This window comes from Condylura cristata, unplaced genomic scaffold (assembly GCF_000260355.1).
Source record: "Condylura cristata isolate star-nosed mole 26May11 unplaced genomic scaffold, ConCri1.0 scaffold00015, whole genome shotgun sequence".
Lineage (NCBI taxonomy): Eukaryota > Metazoa > Chordata > Mammalia > Eulipotyphla > Talpidae > Condylura > Condylura cristata.
Window position 1 is genome coordinate 38,584,883 of NW_004567116.1, and position 22,595 is coordinate 38,607,477.

Below are 22,595 nucleotides of genomic sequence, written 5' to 3' on the forward strand. Positions count from 1 at the left end.
TGTACTTCGTTGATCTGCCTGTTCTGCTCCCCACTCTGTCTCTGGTGAACCCTCTCACCCTCTGCATCTCTGGCCTGTACCCCAGTTCTGTATGAATAAATAAATAAATCTTAAAAAAAAAAAGTTAAAATAGGTTAATAGGTTCTAATTAGTGATAAATACATAACTAATGAGGTATTTCAGGAAAAGTAGTATTATATTCATGTTTATCTGTTCTTATAACACAGAATTTAATTTGTTTATAGAAAGAGCTCAGATACTAGCCAACAAACTCTAGTACTAACTATCCCATTATTTCAGCATGTGACCCAACAAATATTAATTCCCCTATTCTTCAGACTCCTAATAAAAAGCAGGGATGGGGGGGAGAATAAAGGACTATCCTCCTCTGCTCCTAATCACATCTGTCTAGCGCTCAGCCTTAGGGATGGATTGCCTCATAATGTCTTAGAAAACTTCCCAGATTCCTTTACTCCCATTACCCTAATAAAAATTACTTCCATATACTCTAGTAGTATTCTTTATTTCTTCTCTTGGTGCTTTTATTACACTAATTGTGATGGCCAATTTACCTACCTGCCTTTCCCTCTAGATTTAAAACTCTGGAGGCCTAGCTTTTATTTCAGCTTTGTTATCCTAGTACCTGATATATATATATATTTTTAATGTTAGTTTAAAGAATGACTAGTGCATGTGAAAGCACATCTGAAGGCATAGTGTGTGATATAAACAGTTGATCAGTGCATTTATCTACTAGTTTTTTTTTTGGGGGGGGTCCATTAGTATTTGAATTTTCAGATATTTCTTTAGGCATAACTATTCACAATACATTTAGCAGATAATGTAAGAGAAAGCTTGCTCTTACATCAAGTGGGAAAAAAACTAGCAATCCTTATTATGCTCACTCAATCTTCCTGACCATCCTTGCCCCATGCCCCATGGATGAGCGACCAATTTACTTGGTTCCTTGCATTAGTACAGGAAGGTCAAAAGGGATTTTAAATTTATATGCATGCAGAGTGACAGTGAAGAAAAATGACACACTTCAACTTAATAAGAAAACAAACGCTACTGGATATCTACAATCAAATGTGAAAAGAATTCAATTAATGTAAGCAAATATAGTTGCAGTCAATGACAATTAGAAAGATCAGATTAACTGGTAGACCCATCCATCAGAGAAATATATATTTAAAGAAATAGGCCTCCATTATTTTCAGTTAAATATACTAGACACAGAATAATAAACCCCCTTATTTTTACCTTCAAAAACAATCAGGAAAGCTTTTTAAAAAGGTTCTATTTTGAAGGCTTTGCCTTTAGAAACTGGTTTTCAATACTTAACTTCATTAGAATTACCCAGGAAACTTAAAAAACAAATAACATACTGAGTCCCATTCCCAAAGGTAGATTCAACTGTTTTAAGGTAGGCCTAGAACTTTAGTGTTTCATTCAAAGATCTGGGTAAGTGCAGCCAGGGTTAAAGACAAATGCTAGAACCTTAACTAGTAAAGAGACTAATCAAAGGAGAAGCCAGTGTATTAAGGTTTTGACAGAATCTTTACTTGTTCCCTCATTTCTTTACAATGTTAGTAAAATATTAATATCCTTCTTTAGAAATTTTAGACTGAAGAGAGTATTTGCCATAGACCAAAAAAATAAATACAAAGCTACAATTCCAAAGTCCTTACTTTTTACTTCCTTAAGCTGTCTAATATAAATAAATGGCTATTCCTCCTAAATAAAAAGCACTTCCATGGAAAAGGATGTATGAAGAAATTACAATCCTGAGCAAGAGGAATCTATTTTGTCAAAGATCATTATTACACATAAGGCACAGACATAAAAACAGTTTTAACTGACTTGAAACTTTTATCTGGATTAAGCTCAGCGAAAAAAATCAGAAGGAAAAAGCAAATGCCAGAGGGTTTCACTCACAGGAGGAATGTAGGGAAACTGAACAGAGGGTCCAAAAAAGGATAAAACTTGCAGGCAAACTGTAGAACTGAGGCATACAGCAGGAAAGGAGAAGAGGGATCAAACCAGGGGAGAGGAGATCACAAGGGACTATGGTAAAGGTTCTCAGTGATGTGGTGGTGGGAGATTTATGGGGACTATACCTGAGAGGAAAAATGAAACACCGTCTCAAAATGAACAAGAATGCAAGGAGAGACGAAATTAAAATAACAAAAAAGGGCTCCCAGGTGACTCAGGGAATAAGTCTTAACTCCCATGGTGCAGCAGACCTCTCCAATCTCACCCACTGTTCCACTTCCCAGTATATTTCAGTAAATCTACCTATTTTGGTCCCTGCTTTGTCTCTGAAAAATCCTCTCACCGCCCCTGAACTCCTGGCCTACATTTAGTTCTTCTACATATAAACAAATAAATTAACTAAAAAACAAAATAAAAAACCTTTTATCTACAGTTTTAACCAATATACTTGAAAATTTTGGTATTCTTCCAAAAATATTGCAATTGTATCAAAGAAACAATGTTACTAACCTAAATCCAATTCAGTATATCCCAAAATGGGTTAAGAAAATGCTTTACAAAAGCCAAGTTTTATCCTTTCAGAAATATATGTAAGAAGAGAAGGAAAAAATCCTAGGGGGTTTAAGTTGTTTTAAGTAACTATAGAGGAAAATTAACTTTCATAAATGCCAATGATATATATATCGAGAGAGGCTTCTGCTATATTAGGTATAGAAGATGACTAAGTATGGGGCCATATTGCTAATACATTTTTTTTTAAAGATTTTATTTATTCATACAGAACTGGGGTACAGGGGCAGTGCGAGGATTCACCAGAGACAGATAGGGAGCAGAACAGGCAGACTGATGAAGTACACTGCTGAGGGGAGCAGCTGGCGAGTCAGGAGAAGTCTGCCGCACCATGTGGGTCACCTCCGGGGATCAAACTCTTGCTGAAGTGGCTTTAGCTTCTTAGTGCTGTGCTTTAACCCGCTGCACCATTAAGGAATACATTAAGTAATACATTTTTTAATTATCACACTCAGTAGTACTGAGTATCTACTTTCTAAAGAAATTCTGGAGCATTATCCCCAGGATGCTTTCCAGACATGTTCTTTTCCTAGAAAAATGATATTGGGGCCTCCCTGGTGATGCGAGAGGTTATGAAGCTAGCTGCAGCCGCTTCAGCAAGAATTCAATCCCTAGCCAGGGAGTTGACCTACATGATGCAGCAAACCTCTATCTTGCTCGCTACTCTCCTCAGCAGGGTATTTCAGTCAATCCGACTGTTCTGCTCCCCACTCTCTGAATCCTCTCACTCCCTGTATCTCTGGCCTATACCTCAGCTCTTGTGTGCATAAATAAATAAATCTTTTAAAAAAATGGTATCAATTTTATACTGACATCCATGTATATGGTATTTTACTCGTAATTTCTAGGGGAAAATAGTCATATTTAAATTGTAGTAACAGCCACAGAAAGTTTTTCACATTGAATATTCTGGGTTATAATTTCAGGTACATAATTTTAATAGGCAGATTGAAGGAGATCTCGTAATTCACTGTTATCAGTTCTTATCTTCACTGTAGTTAATTTGAATGGGAGAAGATACCTGTATATCATGCATTTAACAAGGGGTGACACTTCCCAAATACATGAAGAACTCAAGAATCACAAAAAATTCAAACAATCTAATAAAACAAAAATGAGCAGAAGATACAAATAGACACCTCTGCAAAGACAATGGTTAACAGGCACATGAAGAAATGCTCAATTTCACATATTGATAAAGAAATATAAATCAAAACCACAATGTGATACCACTTCATACCCATACGGCAAAACCAGAAATAGAGAAAAGGGAACTCTCATACATTTACTGAGACTATAAATTTGTGTGACTTTTATGGAAAACAGCACGGAGGTTCCTTAGAAAACTAAAAATAGAAATGCCATATGACATGGCAGTCCCACTCTAGGTATTTCATAACCAAAGACTATGGAAACATTAATTTGAAAAGATGCTGTGTTGACAGAAAAGTCATGACTCATTTTTGCTTAAGAAACATAAAAAGAAAGGAAAAAAAAAAAACAAACAGAAAAAATATGCCGTGACTTTTCTGATGATCCAATATATGCAGCCCTATGTTTACAGCAGTATTATTCATAATAGCTAAGACACAGACACAATCCAAATGCTACTGACAGAAAACTGGATAAAAAGGTTGTGGTATATACACTCAATGGAGTGCTATTCAGATATTTAAAAAGGATGAAATCTTGCCTTTGGCAACAGCATGGAGGCAACTTGAGGTGATTATTCTAAGCAAATAAGTCAAAACAGTGAAAGACTGGATGGTCTATCTTATGTGAAATATAAATAACCAAAGCAAATGAACTAAAAAACAAAACAAAACAGAAAAATGGTTCTTAGACTCTTTGAAAAATATAGTGGTGGGCCCTCCCTGGTGAAGCAGCGGGTTAAAGCACAGCACTAAGAAGCTTAAGCCACTTCTGCAAGAGTTCAATTCCCGCCTGCCCCTGAGGAGATCCATATGGTGAGGCAGACCTCTCCTGACCTGCCCGCTGCTCCCCTCAGCAGTGTACTTCCTCGATCTGCCTGTTCTGCTCCCCATTCTGTCTCTGGTGAAGCCTCTCACCCTTCGCATCTCTGGCCTGTACCCCAGTTCTGTATGAATAAATAAATAAATCTGGTATGTGATAATACTGAAATTTAAATAGTTTTGTATCAGTAGTAAGCTAATAAATTCTATTCGAAATTAAAATTAAAATATAAGAAATTCCATCTTACAAAGAACAAGCTAAGCTAATCAGTTTCACCAAACGACAGAAAAATTTCTACTATGAACATTAATCTTCATAAAAGTAGGGAGCTGTTTTATGTGTATGGTAAAGACTACATGGATTTAGACCTCTATACCCTAGAACTATCTCTGTGAGCTCAAGTTCTAAACTTTCTCTCCCTCCCTTGCTCTAACTTTATACTGATCTCCTTACTGTTCCTTAAACATGCCAAGCACCTCTGAGCTTGTCACTGTACATGAGGACTGGTCTGCTCTTTCCACGTATATAAATGGCTCATATTCTCAATTCATTAGATCTCTGCCTAAATATCACCTTATCACAGAGGTTTCCCATTAATTATCCCTTTTAAAACATCACTATCATAGCTGCTTAACTACTATTCTTTATTTCTCTGACATTATTCTCCTCCATAGCACTTACATAACCTCATTAAGTATTATATTTTCATTTACTGTCTAACACTCCATACTAAAATGTAAACTCCAAAGTTGTAAGGATTTACATTGTTTCCCTTACTATTGTATTTCTATTAGTAAATAACCTCATGGAATTGGGTATGCATGAACATCTGCTCAGTAAATCAATGATTGATGAGAGCAGGGTCAATGCCACAATTAATACTGTCTAGATGTGTGGAATGCTAAACATTCAGTGACAGTGAAGTATTACAGTGTCATGAATATGAAGCACTAAACAGTAAATTCTGTGTAAAGTTACACATGACAGACAGAACAGTGCAGCATTAAGAGCACAGGTTTTAAAACTAAATAGAACTAAACTCAAATATTAGCCTGAGTTGTAATCATATGCATTTTACTTAGTCTGAAAACTTTGGTTTCTTTGCAGTGAAATGATTGTATTATCTACTTCATAAAAACACTGTGAAATTAAGTGAGATAAACACTGGACTCTAACATATAATATTTAGGTAATTCTGGGAAAGTTATATAGTTTCTATGCCTCAGATTTCCTCTCTAATATCAAAGCAACAATAGCAGCTGATTTAGGATTATTACATGATTTCAAAACATCTAAGCACTTACATATTACATGAAGTGCCTACTAGGAAGGCAATAAGGAAATATTTTGAAGCTAGTATTTATGGCATAGTACTTGTACAATGTGCATTAGGTGATTTTCCATTATATGCTAATTTGTGTTCTCCCATACAGTATGCTGTCTTTTAACTTATCCAAACCAAGTAAGTCTCTAAGTGTTTAATTCAGATTGTGGCATTTTTAAACAAAGCCTTACTCTATCATTCTAAATATACAAATATAGTTCCATGTACCAATTATCATTTTACTTCTCAATAAAAGGATCTTGCTGTCTATAGCACTGGCTAGGTATTTATAATATATCACCTACCCTTTGGGTACCATTTTATGAAAATGTGATGCTTCTCAACTATCAATTTCTTGAACTCAAGAATCAAATCTTACATAACTTTATAATCTTCAAGGCACCTAATAGTCTTGTATACTTGATACCTGTAGATTAAGATACATGATAAAAGACCTGCTCTCAGCCAAAAACTGGAGAAGTAGGACAAAGTAATACAGAAAAGACACTACACTTCTACCAATGCTTAAAGTACAGAAGCTTTTTCAGCAAGTGTAATAATCTTCCTTCTCTCTCCCTTACACTCACAACTGTAATTCCACTGTGAATATGCATACAAATTTTAACTGTTCTGTTACAGTGATGCCAATTAGGTACCACTAATTTTTAAAAAAGATTTATTTATTTATGTGTATGGAACTGGGGTACAGGCCAGGGGTGCAGGGACGGTGAGAGGCTTCACTAGAGACAGAGTGGGAAGCAGAACAGGCAGATCAACGAAGTACACTACTGAGGGGAACAGCGGGAGGGACAGGAGAGGTCTGCTGCGCTATGTGGTCACCTCCAGGGCAGGGATAGAATGTGCACTGAAGTGGCTGCAGCTAACTTGCAGTGCTGCATCCTAATCTGTTGTGCCATCAGGGAGAGCACAGTACCACTAATTTTTTTTTTTTAATTATTACAAAAGTTTATTTTTACATCATTTTGCACATTTTTTTTCCCATCTTGATTGTAATCCCCACGGGTTTCCCATCACCAAATCACCCGTATGCCACCACCATAGTCCCATGCATTTCCATCCCTTCCCCCCCCCCCCCCGTTTTTGGTCCCATTCCCCACTCCACCCCCACAACATGTCTCTGGTATATGGTTGTTCATTATTTTTGTTATTTTCTCGCCTGGTCCATTATACTCCTGCTATGAGTGAAACCATCCGGTATTTTTCTTTCTCTTTCTGGCTTATCTCACTAAGCATGATCTTTTCCAGCTCCATCCAAGTTGCTGCAAAAGACATGTGTTTCTCTTTTTTTGGTTGCTGAGTAATATTCCATTGTATATATGTACCACATCTTTTTTATCCAGTCATCTACTTTTGGGCATTTGGGCTGCTTCCATGTTTTTCCAATTGTAAATTTTCCAGCAATAAACATGGGGGTACAAGTATCTTTTTCATTCAGTGTTTTTGTGTCTTTTGGGTAGATACCTAGGAGTGGATTGCTGGGTTGTAGGGAAGCTCCATGTTTAGCAGTTTGAGGAACCTCCAAACAGTTTTCCATAGTGGTTGTACTAGTTTGCATTCCCACCAGCAGTGTAGGAGAGTTCCTTTTTCTCCACATCCTCGCCAACATTTGTTGTTGCTAGTTGTTTGAAGATGTGCCATTCTCACTGGGGTGAGGACAGTACCACTAATTTTTAACAAACTCTTTTTGAAACAAATCTTTTTCTTCTAATAAGCACTAATGATTTTACAAGTTAAAGATGAAGGAATATATCTCTTCCTTTTTCATTTCTCTTCACTGCCAAACAGAGGATAAGACAGATGACATTTCTATACTTAATACTTCTTAATGTAGTAATTCTTAAAATATGTATAGTTCTGGGCCCTCCCTGGTGGTGCAACAGGTTAAAGAACAGCACTGCAAAATTAGAAGCTAGCTACGGCAGCTTCAGTGAGAGTCCAATCATGGGCCAGGGAGGGGACTCACATGGTGCAGCAAAACCTCTCCTGTGAGGTCTCAGTTTATAATGGTTTTTCTCAAGAGTAATTCCTAGATTATGCCATATGTGGAAGTCAAGCAGAAAACTAGTTTTACAAATTGTGGTGTCATTGGGTGGACTGCCAGAGTAGTTATAATGAAGAAGGGAAAAACAAAAAGGAGAAAGCACCAAGCTGAAGAGCCCTAAAATGTATAAATTTATTGCAAATCCTTAGCTAAATCCTTAATGGCATATAGGTACAAGAGACTCCAAGGAGTCCTTCAGAAAGCCACAGCTAAGAGACTTAAAGAAAGAAGCATTAAGTCTCAGCTATTGTTTACCCCAGAGCTACAGTTTTATATATGACAAAAGTTTGGTAAACATCTCAGGATTTCTAGAGAACCACCCAAACAAGCATAACAACAAGATACCCCAAGTTCAAGGAACTTAGCCAGCAATTAACAACCTTCTAAAATTTAAAAAAGCAGTGAAAAATAACAGAAACCAGAGTCTATGTATAAAACACAATGCTAAGCATACAACCAAAAATTACTAGATATGTGAAGAAACAGGGAAATCAAGAGATTAAAAAGTCATTAAAAGAAACAGGTCCTACTATGAAAAACTGTTTGAAGGTTTCTCAAACTGCTGAAAATGGAGCTTCCATATAACCCCGCAATCCCACTCCGAGGTATCTACCCAAAAGACACAAAAACACTTACTCAAAAAGACACCTGCACCCCCATGTTTACTGCTGCTTTATTTACAATAGGAAAGACAGGGAATCAACCCTAACACCCAAAAGTAGATGACCGAATTAAAAAGATGTGGCACATATACACAATGGAATATTACTCAGCAATCAAAAAAGATAAACTCATGCCTTTTGCAGCAACATGGGTGGAGCTGGAAGGGATCATGCTTAGTGAAATAAGCCAGAAAAAGAGAAAGAAAAAAAGTTCTGGATGGTTTCACTCACAGCAGAAGCATAAAGGACCAGGGGAGAAAATAATAATAAACTATATACCAGAGACATTTTATGGGGGCGGAGTGAGAATGGGGTCAAAAATGGGGTGTGTGGGGGGAAGTGCATGGGACTATGGTGATGACACATGGGTGAGTTGGTGATGGGAATTACAAATGAGATGGAAAAAGGCAAAGATGATGTAAAAATAAACTATTATATTAAAATAATAATAACAATTTAAAAAAGACAGGTTCTAAGATGACTTCAGATGTTGGAATTAGTAGACAATAATTGCAAAGCAATTACTCTATGTTCAAGGACTTGAAGGTAATGACAACTCTAATGACTAAACATAAGGGGAATTTTAGCAAAAACCGGGAACTTAAAAGAGTAGGTAAATATAAAGACAAATAATAATATTCAACCCACCAAAAAATGAGAAATGAAAAGCTAAAAAAACAAACCAACAAAAAAAAAAAACAAAAAACCAAGCAAAGTCTCAGTGACCAAGGGGACAATTTTAAGCCATTTAACAACTATGCCACTGGAATTACAGGGAGGGAAGAATAAAGATGGAGGTAAAGAAATACTTTAAAATAATACATTATGTACAGAGAACAGCAATACACATTAGAGATCATTTCAAATTAGAAACAGTGGGAACCATAAAACAATGGTATGGTACTTTATAAAGTGCTGGGTGGAAAAACAGCCTGTCAATTCAAAATTCATAAACTAGGATCAAAATGATCCTCCAATGGCTTTTTAGACTAAGTGAAAACTGAAAGAATTTATCACTAGGAGACCTGATAGGAAACACTTAAAAGCATTGTAGGATAAACAAAACTTACACCAGATGAAGTTCAGATCTTTCAGAAGCACTGGAAATAGAAAAAGCTATTTTTTCTTATCTCAATTATTGTTCAAGCAAAACCAAAATATTGTAGTTTATAATACATACAATATTTGTGACAACAATAACACAAAGGATGGGGGTGCATAATTCCACAAGAAGTGGAATTATAATATTGACTCTAGTTTAATCCCTAAAGAAACCATTAAAAAAATTGTGGAAAGAGTTTGGTTAAAAAAGGGAAGAATTTGGGCCCTTCCTGGTGGCACAGCAGGTTAAAGCACTGCACTAAGAAGCTTAAGCTAATTCTGCATAAGTTCGATCCCGCCTGCATGGCAGATCCACATGGCGTGGCAGACCTCTCCTGGTCTGCCTGCTGCTCCCCTCAGCGGTATACTTTGTAGATCTGCCTGTTCTGCTCCCCACTCTGTTCCTGGTGAATCCTCTCACCCTATGTATGCATCTCTGACCTGTACCCAGTTCTATATGAATAAATAAATAAATCTTAAAAAAAAAGGGAAGAATTTAAAATGTTTGATTAAATCAAGAATGACAAAGGAACAAGTAGGAAAAAACAGCAAATGGGAGATATGTCAAGCCACAATTAGTAATTACATTAAATCTAAATAAAACAATCATCTATCTAATTTAAAGACACAGATTTAAAGACTGGATTTAAAAAAAAAATGACATCTAAATGCCATGCTTAAGAATTCCACTTTTCTTTTTAAGATTTATTTATTATGCATACAGAGCTGGGGTACAGGCCAGAGTTGCAGGGGCGGTGAGAGGCTTCACCTGAGACAGAGTGGGGAGCAGAACAGGCAGACTGACCAAGTACACTGCTGAGGGGAGCAGCAGACGGGTCAGGAGAGGTCTGCCGCGCCATGTCGATCACCTCCAGGGTGATCCTGAAGTGACTTTAGCTGCTTAATGCTATGCTTTAACCTGCTGCGCCACCAGGGAGGGCCCAAGAGTTCCACTTTTCACAGAAAAAGATACTTTAAACAAATAATAAGCAATAAGTAAGCTGGTGTGGCCACATCAAGATCAGATTAAAAAGTTGGTGATAAGGAATGGAATTAAAGAGGGACATTTCAATCATTTAAAAAGTAATCCCACTAGAAGATACTAAATATGTATGTACTTAGTAACAAAATTTTAAAACATATGAAGAAAAAAAATCCAAAAAACCAAATGGCAATATAGGTAAGAACAATTATTATTATAGATTGTTTGACAGACTAAGTCTCAATAAATTACAAATGGCTGAAATGTCACACAGCACAATTTCTAATCACAACAGCATTGAATTAGAAGCCACTACTCATTTGGAAATTAAGCAAATATATGAATGTCATCTTCACTGATGTAAACACTGCTTCTACATATACATTTATCAAAATTAACCTAATTGAAATTTTAACATGTTATTCATTGTACATAAATGTTTAATTCAATTTAAAAATGAAAAAGAAGTTAATATAGGCTTAACTGAATTCAGATAAGCTCAAGATATATGGAACTCAAGATATCTAAGTTGCAGTCAAAATACAATTTTAGCTTTTCTAAACTTGTTCAGTCTAGTTTAAAAAATTCTTAAAACAGAGTTACTTGAATAAAGTTTATTCTTAGGGCAAACTTTGGCAGTTCTAAGTATGTTTGTATTATCCTTTCATCAATGAATATTTACTAAGTTCAGTCTAGTGGGAGGCAGAAATGACAAAGGTATCTGTGACAAGTATTTTAAGGACCTTCCTGGTGGCACAGCAGGTTAAGCACAGCACTAAGAAACTGAAGCCACTTTAATATGAATTCAATCTCCACATGTCCTGGAGGTGACCACATGGTGTAGCAGACCTCTCCTGACCCACCCGCTACTCCCCTCAGCAGTGTACTTCATCAGTCGGCCTGTTCTGCTCCCCACTCTATCTCTGGTGAATCCTCTCACGGCCTTGCACCTCTGGCCGGCATCCCAGTTCTGTATGTGTAAATAAATAAATAATTTTTTTAAAAAAGTATATTAAAAAGAGATACTAATGTAACAATTAGGAAAGGCACTTAATCTAGATTTGTTTGAATTGAGTTTTTGATTTTTTAAAAAACATTTATGTATACAGAACAGGGGTACAGGCCAGAGGTGCAGGGGCAGTCAAAGGATTCACCAGAGACAGAGTGGGGAGTAGAACAGGCAGATCAATGAAACACACTGCTAAGGGGAACAGCGGGTGGGCCAGGAGAGGTCTGCCATACCATGTGGGTCACCTCCCTGGCCAGGGACTGAGCTCATGTAGTGGCTGCAGCTAGCTTTGTAGTGCTGTACTTTAACCTGTTGAGCCACCAAGGAGGGCCCTGAATTGAGTTTTTAACTACAAATTACAAATAGCATAAGGGAAGTAACAGAAAGAGGGACAATAACATATACTGGAAATATACGAACACAGTAAACTCTAAATTTACGATGGGGCATTTTAAGCAATGCTATAATTAGTGTATAGTGGTCAAAGATGGGACAGTGACATACAAATCTGAGATATTTAATAGCAGGGCACAAGCATACACTAAGGGGTCTGTTACAAGTCTGGATAATAAATCTAAGCAGATAAATTTTCCAAAACAATCACTTTGGTTAGCAGGATAAGGACTACATTAAAGGGGTGGAGGTAGTTATCAGTTAATAAATTATGGAAGCATGCAAGACAATAGACAATGAAGGTGTTAATATAGCTATAAAATGTGGAATCAAAAAGACTATCTAAATGATTGGTTCTAGTGTCTGAACACAAATGTGTCAAAAAAAATTCTGAGTTTCCTTAGATTGTTTTTTCTACTTTATGAAGATATGTTTTGCCACTTGGATACATAATATTAAATTCCTTATGTACTCATTTGGTTTCTACAACATACTAAGTACTTTGAGTACAGGAAGCCTGTCTTCTGAATCTAGCAGGGGCTAGGAAAATCCATAGTTATTCAAACAATTATCATATTGCATATATTTGACGTAACTCACTAAAACATCTCTAAGGCTTTACACACCTTTCTTTTTAAGTATATTTTTATATGACAAATCCCCTGGGCTTCTTGTAAAAAAATGTAGATTTAAGATATAACACTAGACTTACTAACCTAGTATCCCCAAGTAGTGCCCTAAGAATCTGCATTTTATATAAGCTTGCCAGTAACTATTGTGTACATTAAAGTTGAGAGCAATTACACGATTCTCCAAATCTCTTCATAGGGAAAATTTGTCATTCTAAAGTCTCTGGTCTTTTTACATTTCTTTGGATATCATATATTCTACTCTTCATCAAAGATAGCAGAGTGGTATAGGAAAAATACATTCCTAACTTCAATGGTAGACTAAATATCTAAGATAAAACTTAGTCAAATTTATTTCGTATTCCTAATTCCAATGGCATGGTAACGTTAGATATGCAATGTGAACTCCAACTATCAAGGCGTGTTGCCCAGAGTCAGGAATTGGTCTACGATTATTTGCAGATTTGCCTTAGAAAAATGTTTGTATTTTTCTATGAAGCAAATATATCAAAGACCATGTTTTTATTTATTTTTTTAAATATTGGGTGATTTGTAAAGCAACTAAAAGAAAAAAGGAAAACATTCTTGCATTTCTAGTCAATTAAATAGTTTCGTTTTAATAGTGCACTGCTTGATTATTCCTCAATTCCTTTATAAAGACTAACTCAAAGAATAGACAACCCTTTAAAAATGTGATTACTTCTTAGATAATACTTAAAATCAGTCAGTCATTTTCCTATAATGCAGAAATATATTTAATTATTGAGAGTTAAAAGGGGAAGATTTCACCTGTGATTTAAATATTTATTAACATAAAGTTGTAATTCTTTTTGTTTGTTTGTTTCATTCTCATTCCTTTAAAACTGGATTGTGATAATGGATGCACAATGTTATAATTCACTAAAAATAATTGCAAGCGAATTTTGTGCTATGAAAATTATAAGCTGTTAAAATAATTATGTGCTCATGAAATAAATAACACATCCTTTAGGAATTATCTAAACTTGGAAGCAATGAATATCATGAAGATACTAGCTATAACTAATACCATACCATATGCTCCTGGATTTCAGAACTTTCAAACCTATGAGCCTACTTAGGGTCAGTATCAGGGGACCAGAGAAGCACCATCTTTAGACATTAACCTTAATAGAATGATAGCCTGGCAAAGGCCAAACTCTCGCATCTAAGCAACAAGGTCAAACTTTTATCAAAATGCCAGTAAAAGAAAGCTAGATGAAGGCAGTTACTTCCTTGTCTTAAAATGTGATAATAATGTGGTAACTTCTATCAACTCAAATTCTTGAATTGTTTGTAGCTTCTATGAGTTCAGGTGTTTATCAAAAAATTCCATACATATTCAGGGAAACATTTTCCATACAATGTGGTAAGTTCTATTGACAGTGTTTTCACAGGGTGAGGTGTCTGAGAAAATATGTAACCAAATCATTGGTCAGAGCCTGGAGGTTTGGTAGAGAATGCCAGAAAAAATGTCTGAAAGTTAACATCTAAACTGAAATTCAAACAAAGAAGAGGTAACAGTTAGGAAAGAAAAATTTTTTTTTCAACAAAGAATAAAGCAAGAATACAAAGTGGAACCACAAACAGTATGCCATCAGGAGAGAACTAGCTGACAATTCAGTTATTTAGTTTATGTTTCAAAACAAGGATGGGCGATAAACTGCCAAAAATGAAAACACTACAAAAGAATTTTTCATAAAGGTCTCATCAGCTTACTAGGTTTTAACTTTTATTTTGACCACCTACAATTAAAAATAATTTATTGTGTAAAAATAAACTGTTATAAAAAATTTATTGATCTCTTCTCTAAATCCTATAAATCTGGGCTCATGACTCCCTGTGATACATAACCATGAAGAATAAAATAGTTGAGCTTTTGGAGACCCATTGTTTCTATGTTTTATTTTTACAATCTGTATGCTTTTTTTTTATTTAGTAGAATTTTATTGGTTGACCACTTATTTTAAAGCTTTATAAACTTCACCTCTGTGTGTGTATAAGCCTCATTTACCTACCACCAAAGTTCTACTACTCACTAGCAGAACCTCTAACCTACCCTCCTACAACCTTTCACCTCCGTTAATCACTCTATTTTTCACAGAGTTCAAGAGTTATTTTTGGGCAACCCCATCTTTTAGAAAACAGTTTTACAGTATCGTTTCCCCATGATTCCCTGCCATTTAAAAGACTCCAGTTATAAACACTGCTAAAACAAAGCAGTTTAAGAATAAAATGACCCATCAATCAAAAAAGATAAACACATGCCATTCACAGCAACATGGATAGAGCTAGAAGGGATAATACTAGTAGAATAAGTTAGAAGAAAAAAGAAAAATATTGATGGCATCACTTATAGGAAGAATACAAGGGACCCAAATAAGGGATCAGGGAAAAATAACAATAATAAAATTAGTAGGCAACGATAAATCAGACATTATACAGGGGAGGGGAAGAGAGAAGAATCAAAATAGGGGAAGAACACAAGGGACTATAGGAATGATGCACAGATGAAGTGGTGGTGGAAATTCTATGGGGATTACACTTGAGAAGAGAAAGCAAACACTGTACAAAAATGAACAACGATATAAAATATATATAAATAAATTGTATTTAAAAAAACAACCAACCAGAATATACTTATATTACGTCTTACGTAATATGTTTGTTCCTGCAGCAAGGATTTCCTTTCTTTTATAACATCAAACTCTAAAATAAGGACAATTTATCTGGAAACAATGTAGTAGGTATGTAGTATGAGTATGTTAATTAAGTTTACAACTTTATAATCACACAATCTTGCAATCATAATGAAGTGGCCGTCTTGGCCACATCTGAAAAGTTTGGCCAAGTCTTTTCTCTTTTTCTTTAAAACTATACCATATTTGCATTTTTTCACTGTTTAGTTAGTATGTTGCTGCAGAGACCTGCTGTTACTAAAAGGAAGAAAGCCTTATTACACTGTAGAATACTTATATAACTATTTCACAATATTTCTTCAACTTGATAATCTCGACCAATATTTAAAGAACACTCACCTGCTTTACATTGTATCCTGCTTTTGCACTAGTTTCAATAAACATAACATTTAGCTCTTTGGCTTTCCTTTCTCCCTCCTCAATTGACACTTGCCTGTAGGAAAATTTAAAAAGATAACTTTCCTTCTGAAAAGTGACAACATAAAGGTTATAAACAATGTTCATAAAATAGCTTTTCTTGATATATATGCTATTTACAAAGGTTTGGAAATTCATCAAGCTGAAGTACACTTAAAATCTGTACACTTCTATACCTGAACACACAATTTTTAAAACAGGAATTTTTAATAATTTATTTTAACTTAGCCAAGCATATCCTGCAATTTTTTTCATTTTAAAAACTGAATAGTCTTTTAATTTCTCTTAATAGTAAATTTGGAGCACTTAAGCCTTTTGATTAAAAGCTTTGTGTAAAGCAATTTTTATGGTAGACAATTAACTGCCATACTTCATGTAACTATTAGTTGCTATAATTTATGTAACCATTCTCCCTCAAGTTGTCAAAAATCTATGTTTTCAAATTTTACAATATGAAAAATACTGCTATAAACACACTGTGCTTTATATCTTTCACAATGTGATTCATTCCCTTCTATTAGATTTTGTGAATTTCTGTAAGTGGCACAAAGGAATCAAAAGAGGTACATGTTAAAGGCTCTTAATTCATGATATTAATACTTCAATATTTCTTTTACAGAACATTTAGTGATGCTGCATAATTAGCAGTGTGTCTCAAATTGTGAACGCTTCTAGTGCAAGATAACCTAACTTATCTTAGTGTTCCTAGAGCCTAGCTGGAAAGAGAAGTTTAATACATATACAAAGAATGCTGTTAAATAGAACAAACTATGATTTGACAATCAAAACCTGATTTCTACGTTAGAGAAAAACTGAAGCAATGCAAAGAACTTCCATAAGCTCTTACCACATCTATCCACCAATCTACCTGTGTTTATGCCCTTATAAATTATCTCTAGTCCTTACCCCCAAAACTTACACATCTGTACATTAGATTCCACTTTTTGTCTCAAGAAAATATTACTACATTTGCCTTCTTGTCCTCTCATTGTCTATATGTTAAGTATGTGCGTATACTTTTTTTTTTTAAACTTGAAAGTAACATGGTACTCTGCAAACCTTTAGCATTAGATAAATACTTTGACCCTAAACTCAATGTGAATTTCCTTGGAACAATATGTTAGGTGACATGAAAGGTACTCTTTTTTGGATCTCTATCACTACCTATTGAACCTATGCAGTTTTGTGGTATTCTAAACCATTTATGTTAATGATTCCCAAATTCCTATATCTTGCTTGGATCATTTATAGCTGATATCTTCAGTAAAAGATATTTATTTTTTAAAGGTTTATTTATCCATATAGAACTGGCATACAGGCCAGAGGTGCAGTGGGGTGAGATGACTGACCAGAGACAGAGGGGGAAGAACAGGCAGACTGATGAAGTACAATGCTGAGGGGAACAGTGGACAAGACAGGGAGAGATCTGTTATGCCATGGATCACCTCCAGGGCTGGGGATCAAACTTGCACTGAAGCAGCTGCGGCTAGCTTACAGTGCTGCGTTCGAACCTATTGTGCTACCAGAGAGGACTTTCAGTAATATGGGCCTACCTTTTTGGTGTAGAGGTTAAGACTCACCACCATTAACCTATCACTAGCCACAGCAGCGTAAGTTTGATCCTCAGTCAGGGAGCGAATCCAGCAAGATAGTGCAGCAAGACCTCTTTTGTTTCTCCTATTACTTCCCATAGCAGTGAATTTCAGAAGATCTGCCTGCTCTGCTCCCCACTCTGTCTCTGGTGAATTCTCTCACTCCCTACCCCCACACCTCCAGTCTACATCCTAAAAATAAATCTTTTTATTTTTAAATTTTATTGAACTTGTGCTGCAGTTGCTGCTATAACTTCAAGTGTTGTGCTTTAACAGGTTGCATCACCAGGGATGGCCCAATAAATCTATTGAAAAAAGATATTTAGTAGCCAATCTAAACATAAAATGATCAATTCTCTGCCAAACCTGCTTATTATGCAGTCTTTCCCATTTCAGTTAATTACTCAGACCAAGATTTGGGTGTCACCTTGTTCTTCCACGTCCCTTATTCTGTTCCACTAGTATGTATTCTTTCCTTTGCATCCTGACAGTTCTAGCTTCAAAATTTGACCACTGATTGCCATACAACCTACCACTATTCTGGTACTAGTCATTATGTTTTGCTTGGGTTACAGTATGAGTTAGTTTTTTACTAGTCTCCTCACTTCTACCCTTATGTGTTTTCAACAGAGCAGTGATCTATAAAAAATTACTCCTCAGCCCTCCCTGGTGGCACAGCAGGTTAAAGCACAGCACTAAGAAGCTAAAGCCACTTCCGCATGAGGAGGTGACCACATGGTGTAGCAGACCTCTCCTGACCCACCCGCTGCTCCCCTCAGCAGTGTACTTCGTAGATCTGCCTGTTCTGCTCCCCACTCGTCTCTGGTGAAGCCTCTCGCTGCCCCTGAGCCTCTGGCCTGTTCCTCAGTTCTGTATGCACAAATAAATCTTTAAAAAAAAAAAAAAATTACTCCTCTACTAAACCCTCCAAGCCCATTCAGATAGTGTCTTTACTTTGCCTTTACTTTACTTTGTCTACGACTCTTCCCATTATTCTCTTTACTAGTAATATAGACTTCCTTGCTAGTCTTCAAATAAATTAAGGGTATTTCTAATTCAAACCCTGGGATTTTACTTTCTCTGGGTCACTTGCCAAAGACCTTTTCCTCCTTAAAAATATTTGCATTGTTAACCCCTTTCGTTTCTTAGTATCTTTACTCCAAAGTTACCAGTCATCTCCTCAGTGAAGTCCTTCACTACTATACTGTCTAATATTTTAAACTCACCCTTATACTTCATATTCCCTTTTTCTTGCTGTATTTTTTACTATTAAACATGTGTTTTATTGACTACTGTCTGGTTTACTCTCTGAAATAAAAGTCCCCTAGAACTTGCCTCTTTTGTTACCTATTCTATCCTCTAGGAGTATCCTCTGAAACCTCAGTGACATTCAATACTTCTTAAATGAAATGATTATTAGCCTATAAACCCTATGTATGAAAGATTAAAGGAAAAAGTCCTTTCTGATTAGAATCCTAAGTGTATTCACTGGAATAAAATGCTTGAAGGTTTACTATAGTAATGGTTCCAATGTGGTCTGATTTTGAAAAATACAGGAACAATCTTTACAGATACAATGGGCTCAACCTAGAGTAATTTAATCACAAAGTAGGATCAACCTCTCTCCAAATTAAAAAAACACCATGAAATATTATAGTCAGAAGCATAAAAGGTCTAACAAATGTTATTTACCAAGCAATTCTCAGGTCTGAAACATCTAGAAATGACTGACAACAGGGGATACAAAAAGTACTCAACATTTAAAAGCTCACACCTAAAACGATCTTTCCTGGTTTTTCTTATAAGTTAAAAGAAGTTATTTAATTCTAAAAGTGACAGACATTTAACTTAAAATTGTTTTTACTGAACCATTTCCTCCCAATCAGAAAAGTAATCAATTTTTAAGTAATCAAAAAATTTAAAGATGAATCGTTGTATTTTGTAAAGTCCTCCATAATTTCATCCCTTTCCCCAAAACAACTATAATTAATCTAAGTATGTTTATGTAGATTTGTTCTAAGGAAAATATACACTTTAAAAAAATAACAAGAAGAAAGGACATTATACTAGACACATCAAGTGCTTTTTAAAGATGGTTATTCTTCAATAAATTCCTGTTCTTTTTAGTGCCATAAATTATTACATTTATAAACACTTCAGCTAATAGTGGACACTTAGACTGATTAAAAATTTTTAGTACTAGAAATTATGTTGTAATAAACATTTCTGTTAATTTTTTATATTTCTGTGAAATAATTACTGGATATAATAACCTGAGTATTTTTAAAAAATGATTAATATATTTATGCACACAGAATTGGGGTACAGGCCAGAGGTGCAGAGGCAGTGAGAAGATTCACCACAGGCAGAGTGGGGAGCAGTGGGCAGGTCAGGAGAGGTCTGCCATGCCATGTGGGTCACCTCCGGGGATCGAACTCACTCTGAGGTGGCTGCTGCCAGCTTGCAGTACTGTGTCCTAACCCACTGCACCACCAGGGAGGGCCCTAACCTGAATATTTTAAGATCTGCTACTGTTAAATTATTTCCCTCCAAAAATTCTGTTAGTTACATTTCTATTGTATGAGAGGTTCTGGTTTATTCAGCCTCTTGACAATACTGTACACTGTCAATCTCCTAAATAATTGCTGATCTAATAGGTGACTGCTCTTTATATTTTGTATTCAAACTTATAAATCTTTCCCTTTCTAGTTTCCGGATTTTACGTCATGCTTATAAAAGGACACACATACAACTAATATTTTCTTTTAAATCTTAAAAAAGGGCCCTCTCTGTTGGTGCAAGATTAAAATGCAGTACTATTAAGCTATCCACAGGGCGAGTTTGATCTCTGGTCAGGAGGTGACACACAAAGTGAGGCAGACCTCTCCTGATCCACCTGCTGTGCCCCTCAGCAGTGTACTTCAGTAGCTCTGCTTGTTCTCCTCCCTGCTGTCTCTGGTGAATCTTCTTACTCCCCATATCTTTGGCCTGTACCCCAGTTCTTGTATGTATAAATAAAGTAAATCTTAATAAAACGTTATTTTAGTGTAATGTACAAACACTCTAGTTCTTTTAATGTGAAAAGCAGGCGGGTAGTAGTTTGGCAAATACTACTGAGAAAAATGTTAATTCCAAAGCAACAAATACTACCTTAGAGAAAAATTATTACATATATAATTTAGGTAAGTTTTTAACACTGTACACCCAATCAAAATATTATGAAGAACAGACGCTTATAAATATCCTTTTGAAGGCTCTGACTATAGGGGGGGAAAATGAGATGTATTATTTTTCTATTTGAAAATGGTCTCAAAAAATGAATATGATCTTCAAGTTCTCATACTGGAGATAAATAACTGAAAATTTATATGATGGCAACTGATGTTCAAAAATGATTTCGTGAAGAAAAATGAACTCTTACTTAGAATTTACTTTTAAATTAAGAAAGACTTAAGAATTGTCACTGCCTTGCCAACTTCAATTAAGATACCATGAGAACAACAGGTTAAACATTTCCACAGATCTTTGAACATACTGGATTTCTTGTAACATTTTAATTAACAGTACACTTTTATTACCCAAATTTCAGCATCTAATGTATGAACAAACAAATAATAAACACTAAAAGCTTCCACTATTAAATAAAATAGTCAAGACTATTCAAAGCTGAAAGAATATCCAGCAGATCATTCAGGAATGCTAAAAGCAGATATTCAAGCCACGAGACCTACACTGAATGTTAAAACATTTTGCACCCTGTGACTTGAATATGGCTTTGCTCATTTGACTAAGGTACCACAATCAAGCTATTCAGTTCAACTACACAGTCTGGCTCAATCATACAGTTAAAAAAAGAAGAAAGAAAAACTACAGCACTGAATTATAATGAATTTTTTTATAATGAATATTAACAAGATTACTGAAAGAGTGCTTTTAATCATTATGAATACTTATTAAAGCTAGGGGGTGTTTTTTCAAACACATTTTATTCTTTAATCAAATGCTGCTTGTATTTATAAGTCCTAAAATATGCAAAATAGTTACTCATTTCATGTGTAAACAATCTTGCATAAATTATTTACATATGGCTTTACACAAAAGAAAAACTCATTCTCCTTTCAGGACTGAGTTTCATGTTTGTGTTTGTATTTCAGGTACCCACACTAAAGGATAGTATAAACTTTATAAACTTAAGGATTAAATATGTCTCTTCAAAACAATTATTCAGTAACCAAAATAACAGGTTGCTTAATAGAGATATCAGACATTTCATACACATACAAAATCACTTCATACCTCTTGTCGGCAAGATCTGTTTTATTTCCTACTAACATGATGATAACATCACTTCCTCTTTCTGTTCTGACATCATCAATCCATTTTGTAGTTTGCTGGAATGAGTTAACATCTGGTGCAGGAAGGTAGATAGAGAGATTAGTGTTACTGCAAGTGTTTCCCCAACTGATAGACAAGAAAATAAAAGCCCTGGAAGTTGAAAGGATTGGCACATTAGGACCCATTTTTAATGTGCCTGCAACATAACTCCATTTTATCTGAGTATACTGTCAATGATCTAGACAAATCACAAGAATAAATTCCTCAAGGTTCCTTTATAAGGTAGTTCAAAGTTTTTGAACATGCCCAAGTGAGTGCAATGTACTGTATGTAATTGGAAAAAAAACTTTTAAAAATGCAATGACAGCTTTGGCAGATAATATGGTGCTACATTGCCACAATGCTTTTTTGATTACTTACACATATCAAACATGACAAAGAAAGCATCTCCAAAAGTATGTCAGCCAGTAAGTCCCAACATAACCAGAAAATTTGTAAAGCCTTTAAATAGCTCTCAACACCACTTTGTTTGCATTGCTTATTTAGTTTGTGATCACTTTAACTTTATTAGTTTAATGAACCAAAATCACCTTTTCTGGTGCTGAATTCTGAGTATTTCAGTTTTCCATAGTGGTTAAATAATTTACTAACATTTTAATCATATATGCATAATTTTAAAAGAAAAATAGACCAAGTTTCACTTGATTTTGTTAAAGCAAGCACAAACATCTTAAAGCTGCAAAATCTGTCAACAGACAATAATAAACACACATTCACACACTTTTTAAACAAGTAGCAACCCAAAGTAAAGCCTGAAAAAAAGGCAGACTGCA

General features: G+C 35.3%; 1 protein-coding gene across 2 annotated transcripts in view; it reads right to left on the reverse strand.

The window, feature by feature from the left end:
* RAB6A (RAB6A, member RAS oncogene family) overlaps positions 1 to 22,595 on the reverse strand; it is a 68,413-nt gene that overhangs the window by 4,051 nt on the left and 41,767 nt on the right. For both annotated transcript variants that reach the window (XM_004683186.2, XM_004683185.2), the window contains exons 5-6: positions 21,724 to 21,835; positions 15,758 to 15,851 (exon numbers count right to left, since the gene is read on the reverse strand). In XM_004683186.2, the coding sequence (XP_004683243.1) occupies positions 15,758 to 15,851; positions 21,724 to 21,835 (206 nt within the window). The remainder of the gene's footprint in view (positions 1 to 15,757; positions 15,852 to 21,723; positions 21,836 to 22,595) is intronic.